The 10,935-nt window shown below is 52.3% G+C and overlaps 1 protein-coding gene across 2 annotated transcripts in view; it reads left to right on the top strand.

Annotated features, from left to right (window-relative positions):
• Positions 1-2,135, top strand: part of KAZN (kazrin, periplakin interacting protein) — a 227,246-nt gene extending 225,111 nt beyond the window's left edge. For both annotated transcript variants that reach the window (XM_069874935.1, XM_069874936.1), the window contains one exon: positions 238-2,135. In XM_069874935.1, the coding sequence (XP_069731036.1) occupies positions 238-405 (168 nt within the window). In that variant the 3' untranslated portion in view covers positions 406-2,135. The remainder of the gene's footprint in view (positions 1-237) is intronic.
• Positions 2,136-10,935: the final 8,800 nt, after the last annotated feature.

A 10,935-nucleotide genomic window follows, 5' to 3' on the forward strand; every position in this document is an offset into this window, starting at 1 on the left:
CTTCAACACCTCCAGGGATGGGGCAGCCACAGCTTTCCTGGGCAACCTGTTCCAGGGCCTCATCGTGAAGAGATTCTTCTTTACATCAAGCCTAAATCTGTTGACAGGGGGGTTGGAACTAGATGGGCTTTAAGATCCCTTCCAACCAAACTATTCTACGATTCTGTGATGTCTTACGTGAGTGGAGGGGATGGGTGGAAAGCTTGATGGCCAATCCCATATCCTCTCTCCCTGCAGTCTCTAGAAGACCTGGAAGACCAAAAACGGAAAAAGAAGAAAGAGAAGATGGGCTTCGGCTCCATCTCCAGGGTGTTCGCCCGGGGGAAGCAGCGCAAGTCCCTCGACCCCGGCCTCTTTGACGGTACGGCTCCCGACTACTACATCGAGGAGGACGCGGACTGGTGATCCCCGAGAGCCTCTCGCCGTCGCCGCTGTACATACCCCCAGCCCCGCCTGTGGACGTGTTACCTGTTGTCTTGGGAGCGATGCAGCTGTGTCGTAACTTCATTTCTTCCCCTTTTTTTGTGTTTTGTTTTTTTTTTTTATTTCCCATCCCAGTAACTCCTTTGTTGTTGCTTCAGTTTGTTGCTTTGGGTTGGTGTTTTTGTTTTTTATTTTTCTTTGGGATTTATTTCCTCCTTCTTTTGACAAAACTTGAAACTTGAAGGACTGCTGTGTCTCTGTAAATAGCAGAAATATTGTGCACTTTGTGCTTGTGACGTCTCGTGTCCGAAACCGCTGTTTTCCGGAGCCCAGCCCGCGGGATGTCCTCGCTCGGGGATGAAGAACCTGCCCAGCTGAGGGACCTTAGAGCAAAAACACACACACACACGGAAGAAAAAAAATATTTTAATCGCTGTGATGTCTTCCTGGCCAAACCCCGTGGAGGCGACACGGTCTGGAAAGAAGTGTTTTAACGTTCCTTTTTTTTTGTTGTTGTTGTTGTTGTTGTTTTTAATTTATTTGCACAAAGCCAGAGGAGCTATTCTAACTAAATTATTGCAGAAGTTTTTGGGGGTTTTATATTTTTCCACGTCGGTTGGGATGGGGCTGGGAGGAGGAAGGGTGTGTTTGTACTGTATTATCCTGGGAAGCTGCTGCCAAGGATCCTGGAGTCGTGGACCCCTGCCCTGGGCTCCCGCGGCTGCAGATGCCCCAGGAGCACTTAAAACGCCTTGGAAAACGCAAACCTAAATACGTGCCAGGAAATAAGATTGGAGGGAAAGCTGCTGCGAGCTTTGCCCCGTGTTTTCCCCCATATTCAGGGTGGCTTCACCCTTCAGCTTCGAGGAAGATCTGTGGGGATCCAGCATGAGCTGGGAGGGGAAAGGCGACATCCCGAGATCTCCCCGTGCCCTGCTCCTCCGCTCGGGGCGTTCGAGGGGGCTGGGGGAATCGGTACGAGGCGCCGCTGGGGAGGTTTTTCTGGCACCAGGGTGATTTTTTAAAGCGTTGGGGCTTCCAAATCCCCTGGAAATGCCCCCAAAACCACCCCCCGGGGCGGCAGCCGCGTCCCCTCCCCACTAACACGCGCCGCGCTCTGCTTATGCCAAGAGAAGTACCTTATGCTTTAATGCTTACGATATAATTTTAAGCTCTTAAAAATGTATTAAGATTTATTTAATGATGCTATCATAGTGTATTATTTTTCTTCATTCCAATACGCCCTGGTTAAAAAAAAAAAAGGGGTATTTTGTCTTAAATCATCGAACTAAACCACCGATGCTCTTGTTCTGTGTATTCCTGCTAATGGGATGATGCGGAGAGGCCACGGGGACGGCAGGGCAGCTTCGCCCCGTGGCATCTTTCTCTGCAGAGAAGCATTTTTATACGGTTTGTTGTTTTCTGGGGGTATTATTTTGTTGTTCTCCTTGCGTTTTTATAATTTAAACGAGAAAACAGATGAGCAATCGCCTTGTTCTCGAGTAGTTTCCTTTGCATTTCAGCTTTTTTTTTTTTTTTTGTAAATTAGGAAATAATTCTAAAAATTACTAAGAGGATGATTTATTTAAAAAGAGAACTTCAATAAATAGCATATGAATTATGGGTAACATTAGATTTAACTTCCCCCCCCCCCACCAGTGGGGAGAATTCTTGAAGGCATGGATGCAAATATAAAATTATAAAAGATCTAAATAAAGCTTATTTTAAAGTACGGATGGACTCCACGTGACTTAATTGCTTTGCCTGATGAAGATTCTGGGTTGATGCTGGTGGTGGCACATGGTGTCTTTGTCTTTTTGTCCACGCGCATGGGTGCAGGGCAGGGTGACCAGGACCCCGTGTCAGTCGGGGGTCCCTGGGGTGGTGGGGGATGTAGGAGAAGGCTTTGCTCACAACCAGTGCTTGCACCCAGACATGGAGCTGCTGGTGGATCCATATAAAATGGGATTCAAGGATTTAAGGTGAGTAAAAAACTTGGGAATGTGAGGGAACAGCCAGAAGATGTCCTTGGAAGATATAATGTCAAGAAAAGCATGTGGGATAGAGAAAGGAGAAGTTTGGCTGCTATAACACTTGCTAGTGGATAAATTGTCATAGAATCATGGAATGATTTGGATTGGGAGAGACCTCAAAGCCCAGCCAGTTCCACCCCTGCCATGGGCAGGGACACCTCCCACTGGATCAGGGGCTCCAAGCCCCATCCAACCTGGCCTTGAACACCTCCAGGGATGGGGCAGCCACCCCTGCTCTGGGCAACCTGGGCCAGGGCCTCCCCACCCTCACAGCAACCCTCCTCAACCCCTCCCTGCACTCCCTGATCAAGAGCCCCTCCCCAGCTTTCCTGGAGCCCCTTTCAGCACTGGGAGCTGCTCTAAGGTCTCCCCAGAGCCTTCTCTTCTCCAGACTGAACAACCCCAACTCTCTCAGCCTGTCCTCATGCAGGAGCTTCTCCAGCCCTTGGATCATCTCCGTGGACTCCTCTGGACTCACTCCAACAGCTCCGTGTCCTCCTAGTGCTGAGGATTCCAGAACTGGACTTGGGGCTACAGGTGGGATCTCACCAGAGCAGAGCAGAGGGGCAAATTGTTCATAATTTATGGATGGATAAATTATCTGTAATTTATGGTCGGCATTTGCCACTGGTAGAGTTGTATCAACCTTCCAGCAGGGCGTGAGGTTGTTTTGAGGTTGTGGCTTTGTCGGTGGGCTGGAGTGAAGCGGAGGACTCCAGGTGCTCAAGCTACAATTGACCATGGGACCTGCAATGATATTTTCAAAACCATATTGAGAGATGAAGAGATGTACCTTTTCTTTTTTTTTTACAGTAACATCCTTCTGAGTTTGTGAGCAGCCGCAGAGCAGGTAAGAGCCACCATAGGCTGAAACGGGGAGAAGGGGAGCCCAAAACCAAGAGAAACACATCTAGAAGCCAGCTGGCTCTATAGCTGTCACCTGAAGCTGTAACACAGTATTAATGGGAATTAAACACTGCATTAAAGTGTAACTATTGGGAGCAGCAGAGATAAGCAGGGTGCAGACTGTGGCACTTGGAGCAGTTCCCTGCAAGTATTTGTTTCTGCCCTTCGCTTGCAGAGTGCGAGGGGTGGGGTGGGCGCTTTAAGTTCTCCGCGTGCCCTCGAGTTTGGTTTTGGAGCCAGCAGGGCTATGGGGGAAGAGCTGGGTCTGGGCTGGCTTCTGCTGCTGGGTGGTTGTGGGGGACTGGGATGAACCGCTGGGCTGAGACCAACGGCATGAGGTTCAACAAGGCCAAATGCCGGGTCCTGCACTTGGGGCACAACAACCCTGTGCAGTGCTACAGACTAGGAGAAGTCTGTCTAGAAAGCTGCCTGGAGGAGAAGGACCTGGGGGTGTTGGTGACAGCGACTGAACATGAGCCAATAGTGGCCCAGGTGGCCAAGAAGGCCAATGGCATCTTGGCTTGGATCAGACACGGCGTGGCCAGCAGGGCCAGGGAGGTTCTTCTCCCTCTGGAATCGGCACTGGTGAGACCGCTCCCCGAATCCTGGGGTCAGTTCTGGGCCCCTCCCCACAAGAAGGATGTTGAGGCTCTGGAGCGAGTCCAGAGAAGAGCAACGAAGCTGGTGAGGGGGCTGGAGAACAAGAGGAGCGGCTGAGAGAGCTGGGGGTGTTTAGCCTGGAGAGGAGGAGGCTGAGGGGAGACCTCATTGCTCTCTCCAACTCCCTGAAAGGAGGTTGTGGAGAGGAGGGAGCTGGGCTCTTCTCCCAAGGGACAGGGGACAGGACGAGAGGGAATGGCCTCAAGCTCCACCAGGGGAGGTTTAGGCTGAACATTAGGAAATATTTTTTCCCGGAAAGGGTCCTTGGGCACTGGCAGAGGCTGCCCAGGGAGGGGGTTGAGTCCCCTTCCCTGGAGGGGTTTAAGGGACGGGTGGACGAGGTGCTGAGGGACATGGTTTAGTGATTGATGGGAATGGTTGGACTCGATGATCTGGTGGGTCTTTTCCAGCCTGGTGATTCTATGATTCTATGATTCTAATTTTCTGGGCCATCCTTGTGCCATAGGGACTGTGCCAGGTGTCCTGAGCCATCCTTGCGCCATGGGGACACGCTGGGTGTCCTGAGCCGTCGCCTGTCCCTGTGCCATGGGGACAGTGCTGGATGTCTCGGTCACCATCTGTCCCTGAGGAGGGAGAAATGGATGTTGTCCTCTGTGCCGGAGCTCGTTGCAGCAGGCGTGAGTGGAGGGGACTTGTTGCCTGAGGTCCATGGGTGATGTCCTGCGCTGAGGGGTGTCTCCTTCTTGGCTTCAGTCCCCCTTGACCTGTGTTTCTCCAGCAGAGGAAGGCAGGCACGCCAGGACTGCAGGAGCCTGTCCATGCTGCATGCTTGCTGCATCCCCCTTGCAGCCTCCCCGCTGCAGCGCGCTGCGATGCTGCCATCGTGTGAGCAGTCCCCGAGCCGCATCCAGGCTTCAGGCCGGGTGAGCTGCAGCCACCCTGGGAAATGCAGGGGACACAGCAGCTCTCTTGGTGACCTTTGTGCCCACCGTGACTCCTGACTGCCGTGTGGCCAAGGGCTTGTGTCCAGTTGACTCCTGTTGCCTGAAGTCAACAACCCCCCATGGCTCTCCGGGCTGAAAATAAGAGTTTTCAGTTGAAAGAGGAGAGATTGAGAGATCTTCAGAAGAAATGTGAGAGTGGAGAGGTCCTGGCACAGGTTGCCCAGAGAAGTCATCAACGTCCCATCCCCGGAGGTGTGCAAGGCCAGGTTGGATGGGGCTTGGAGCCCCTGATCCAGTGGGAGGTGGAACTGGATGGGTTTAAGGTCCCTTCCAACCCAAACCACTCTGTGATTCTAAAGAAACATAGTTTCTAAGACGAAGGTGTGTTTATTTTAGGTCTGACTCACAATGTTTGTGCACTTTGCATTGATAACATTGTTGTGCAGGCGGAGTCACAAGCACATTTTCCAAGCAAAGACTTTAGATCGAGAAAGGAAAATATCTCTGCTGGGGCACGAGGTGTTGTGCCGGGACACCCGGGATACTTTGGTGAGGGGGCACCTGGGACAACTCTTCTCTTTTACTGGTGTGGAAACAAACCACGCTGGTCCTGGTGTTGTCTTTGGGTGAGGTTACAACCAACCCCGTGTTTACTCATCACGCCGTGGCCGTGCCCTGATAACCTGTAGGTCAGGACTGGGGTTGAGAGATTGCAGCAGAGAAGCAGGAGTGAGTCCTGGGGAGCCTCCTGCTTTGGCACTGACTCACCTCATTGCTTTGGGCAGGTGATCTCACCTCTGTGAGACTGATTTTTTGTATTAAAGAGTTAACTCGTAGATGTTGGTTGGACTCACCAAAGCATCCCGGCTGTCCCAGCACAACACCTTGTGCCCCAGTGACCTTTCAGTACCTGAAGGGGCTACATGAAAGCTGGGGAGGGGCTGTTCACAAAGGCTTGTGGTGATAGGACTGGGGACAATGGGTATAAACTGGGGAAGGGTGGGTTTAGACTAGACATAAGGAAGAAGTTCTTCACCATGAGGATGGGGAGGCCCTGGAACAGGTTGCCCAGAGCAATGGTGGCTGCCCCATCCCTGGAGGTGTTCAAGGCCAGGTTGGATGGGGCTTGGAGCCCCTGATCCAGTGGGAGGTGTCCCTGCCCATGGCAGTGGGTTGGAACTAGATGATCTTTAAGGTCCCTTCCAACCCAAACTGTTCTATGATTCTGCAAGTCTACATCAAAACTCGGTTCAGCTCTTTTTTTCATCCACATGAACAACTGCAGCTCTTCTCTTCCAGCCTTGTTATGCTCTAGCCCTGGATCTTACGTTCCCAAGCCTTATCAAGCCATTTATTTCCTGATGGCACCACCCAGGGCACAGAAGACTCGAGGAAAATGAAGAAGGTTCTCACCTGACTCCACACTGGTAGCAAGGGGGGGGTTCTTCTGCCCAGCCAAGCACCACTTCGGCACGGCAGGGAGAAGCCAGAGCATCCCAGATGAGATGCTGCAACCCCCAGGCCAGCACCAGGAGGAACCTGTGGGTTACTTATTCTTCTTATTAATACAGCAGGTTTATTTATGCCGTTTTTCCAGGCTGCAGACGTGTGTGTGCTTGAAAAGGCAGATGTTGACCTGGCACAGTGGTTAGACTGGTTGTACTGGAACCACCATCCATGCCATGTCCAGGGACACCTGCTTCCTCTTCTGAACCTGGCTCCTTGTCTCACTGGGGAGATACTGGCAGGTCCTCTCCTCTCACCAGGCAGGATTGTGCCAAGCAGGAACGTGCAGAAATGCCTCCCAGGTGGCTCCTTCTCCTCCTTCTTCCCCACTCGTGCAGGAGGTGCCCTGTCAAGGTGTAGAAACCAAGGTGTGGGGAAGAGAGATACCAGTATAGACCAGTGCATGCAGGCTGGGAACTGGGATCTGAAGGTGAAGCCCATAGCTGGGCAGGGAGCCTGACATGGACCAGGCTGGGGTGGACTTTGATCCCAAGGGTAAAGCTGAAGCTCTGCTGTGCTCCATGTCCCCGTGGGAAACATTGGGAAAAGTAGTCTGGGCTGGAGCGTGGGGCTGGGAATTCAGGGCCAGGTCCTGGCTGGGCGCGGGTGGCAGATCTTGTGCTCGTTTTCACCCCTGCGCACGCAGCCGTGGCAAGCGAGGAGCCCAGCACTTCGGTTTGTGGTGTAGGGGAAGGGGCTGGATGCGACCCTGGAGGGTGAGTGGGCAGCAGCACCTTGCAGCTCAACCCCACAGGGGCTTTTGCTCCTGGTGCTGGCGATGGGGCAGCAGTTAATTAGTGAAGGATCATTTAATCAGTACTCAGGCTGCCCCAGGACGCCCTGGTTTGTTCCCCTGGGCTGGTTGCCAGTGCAGCTTTGCAGAAATTCACCTTCAACTGCTGGTGACGTGTGTCTCATGGTGGGGTGCAGGCAGCTGGGACAAGACCTGGGGGCTGTAGGACTGGGGGGGTGGAGGGAAGAGGAACCTGAGCATCCTCCCCAGCCCAGGTGCTTCACATTTCTGGTGTTAATTGCAAAAAACAACTCTCTGCATTAATGGATTTGACTCAAATGGATGGGATTCTCTTCCTACGGGATAAGCCAGCTGGCTGCAGAATCCAGGAGTGCTGTGTCACCTGGAGCTGTGGTTGAAAATGTTTGGAGGAATCCCAGGACGTGGCTGTGCTCTGGGCTGGGTTTTGCAGTGGTGATTTTAAGATACGTGTTGAGCACCTTCCACTGAGGAGAAAAAAAGCAGGGGAAAACTGCTGGTGAGCCATTTCAGCAGGGTAACATGAGACTCTGGCATCTCCAGCAAGAACCAGGGCATCACATGCCCCTCTGAAAGGCCCTTTTGTTGCCTGCTGATGGCTCTTGGAGGGGCTCCTGTTTCCTCCTTGGTGTTCCTGTACAAGAAAAGTCTTTATCTTCAGTATTTGGCTGGTTAAATACCCCAGAGAGGTACCAGCCTGCCCTAGATGGGCAGTGGGTGTTTGCAAGAGGAGGATTTGAGCTGGCCATAGATAAATACCCACGTCAGGATGGCTGCTAGAGCTGAAAATGCAAATGAGCCAAAGAAATACATGGAAATGCATTAACCCCCAGCAAAGCGCACAGCGGAGAAGGCAGGTGCATTCGCAGCATCCAGGCTCTGCTGTTTGAGAGGTGCAAATGAGCTCCTTTAATTTAATTTAAGGAGGGGCAAACCAGGTGGGGTCAGGAGTGCCAGGGGAGAGGAGGAAAAAAAATCTGCTCCAAAGAGAATGATGGAGCCAAGGGAGAGACTCAATATTTCAGAAGCGTTTGGCCAATGCCCTCAGCTGCATGGGGTGAATGTTGGGGTGTCCTGTGCAGGGACAGGAGTTGGATTTGATGATCCTTGTGGGTGTTCCAACTCAGGACTTTATGTGATTCCATGAGATGAAATGGTTCAAGTGTTCTGAGAGAGAAATGTGCCACTGCCATTGGCTCATCCAGACCCTGCTGGTGTGGAAAAGGGCATTTCAGGTCAATATTCAGCAGCACAGGATGATGAGGAGCTGCTTTACGGATGTCCCCTCTGTGCTTCTGGGCTCCAGGGCTCATCTGCAGGGTGGGTGACCTTGCTCTGGCTTGGGCTGGGCTCTCCTGCACAGGATCAGTGGCAGTCATCGTGTGAAGAGCATTTTCCTCCTGCTTTCTCTGCAGAGAAAACAATTCCTGGCTCTGTCTACCAGAGGACAGGTTCGTGTTTAATACAGAAACGTGCTGAGGGAAGGGCGAAGAGTAGAGGGAATTTGCCTGAACGAGTGGCCAAGCCTAAAAATGCAAACTAATATGTAAGGGAAAATAAATATACAAATATATTTAATTATTTCCTTTTTTTTTTTCTTTTAACAGCACAGCTCTCAAAATTGGCCTTTGATTAGAGAAGAAAGGTATCGTGAGAGAGGAAGGGCAATGGGAGGAGGAGCCAGGGCAGGTGAGTCAGTGGAAAAACCCATCAGCTCCATGCGGAATTGTGCTGGTCGGGAGAGATGTGGGGAAAGGAGGGATTATTCCTCCCAGCAGCGATGCCCCCGAGGCAGGGCTGTGGCACACTGACTCAGGTGAGGGGATGTGACAAGTTGCGATGGGTTCATGACGGCTTTTGGCTTTTGCCTTCGCAAGGACTTGCAGGGCTTAAGGGACAGGAAAAACTGCAGTGACTGGTCCAGCAAGTGTAGCAATGTTGCTTTTTTCAGTGGTGGTGGGGAAAAACCCACCCTGAGTGTCGTCTTTGTCAGAGTTGGAATCCTCCCTGGTGTTTATTATTACACCTGGGTGTGAGAAGGGCCTGCAAAAACACCAGTTGTTGTTGGGATGCTGGAGGTGACACGTGACGTGGCATTATAGAATCATCAAGGCTGGAAAAGCCCTCTAAGCTCCTCCAGTCCAACCATCAGCCAACCCCACTGTTCCTGCTAAACCATGTCACGAAGTGCCACCTCTATATGCTTTTCATAGAATCATAGAATCACAGAATAACCAGCTTGGAAGAGACCCACCGGATCATTGAGTCCAACCATTCCCATCAATCACTAAACCATGTCCCTCAGCACCTCGTCCACCCGTGCCTTAAACCCCTCCAGGGAAGGGGACTCAACCCCCTCCCTGGGCAGCCTCTGCCAGGGACCAATCACCCTTTCTGTGAAAAATTTTTTCCTAATGTCCAGCCTGAACCTCCCCTGGTGGAGCTTGAGGCCATTCCCTCTCGTCCTGTCCCCTGTCCCTTGGGAGAAGAGCCCAGCTCCCTCCTCTCCACAACCTCCTTTCAGGCAGTTGGAGAGAGCAATGAGGTCTCCCCTCAGCCTCCTCTTCTCCAGGCTAAACAACCCCAGGTCCTTCAGCTGCTCCCAGAACCTCTGGGCTCCAGACCCTTCCCCAGCTCTGTTCATCTCCTGTGGATGCGCTCCAGCTCCTCAAGGTCCTTCTCATAGTGAAGGGGCCCAAAACCGAACCCAGGTTTCAAAGTGCAGCCTCACCAGTGCTGAAGATGGGGCTGCGATCACTTCTCTGTTCCTACTGGCCACACCATTTTTTATAGAACCGTATATTATTAGGCTCTGGAGCGAGTCCAGAGAAGAGCAACGGAGCCGGTGAGGGGGCTGGAGAACAAGTCTTATGAGGAGTGGCTGAGAGAGCTGGGGAGGCCCTTGAGTCTGTCCCTTTCACCCCCAAGAAGAGTGGAGAAAAAGGAGGAATTTTCCTTGGACATCCCTTTCCTGACCTATCTCACAGACCTTCTGGAGAAGGGGAACTGCCTGTGCGGTTCCCCCTGGGATTTCTGAGAAATTTCAGGGAGTACTGAAAGAAACCACAGCTCTGGAGAGGAGAACGGAGGAGAGCGTGGCGGTGGAGGCCAGGATCAGTCCAGCTGGGGTAATATCATGGAAAGGGCTTCCAGGAGAATCATAGAATCATAGAATAACCAGGTTGGAAGAGACCCATTGGATCATCGAGTCCAACCATTGAACTTGAGAAGCTTGACATGAGCTGGCAACGTGTGCTCGCTGCCCAGAAGGCCGATTGTGTCCTGGGCTGCATTAGAAGAGGCCAGCAGGTCGAGGGAAATGTTTCTGCCCCTTTATTCCTCGCTTGTGAGGCCTCATCTGAAGGAGTGTGTCCAGTTCCGGAATCCTCAACACAAGAAGGAGATGGAGCTGTTGGAACGGGCCCAGAGGAGGATGATCAGAGGGCTGAAGCAGCTCCGGTATGAGGACAGGCTGAGAGAGTTGGGGTTGTTCGGCCTGGAGAAGGCTGTGAGGAGAGCTTATAGCGACCTTCCAGTACCTGAAGGGGCTACAAGAAAGCTGAGGAGGGGCTGTTCACAAAGACTTGGAGTGATAGAACGAGGGGGAACGGGTATAAACTGGAGAGGGGCAGATTTAGACTTGATATAAAGAACTTCTTCACCATGAGGGCAGGGAGGCCCTGGAACAGGCTGCCCCATCCCTGGAGGGGTTCCAGGCCAGGCTGGATGG

Source organism: Phaenicophaeus curvirostris, chromosome 22, assembly GCF_032191515.1.
Source record: "Phaenicophaeus curvirostris isolate KB17595 chromosome 22, BPBGC_Pcur_1.0, whole genome shotgun sequence".
NCBI lineage: Eukaryota > Metazoa > Chordata > Aves > Cuculiformes > Cuculidae > Phaenicophaeus > Phaenicophaeus curvirostris.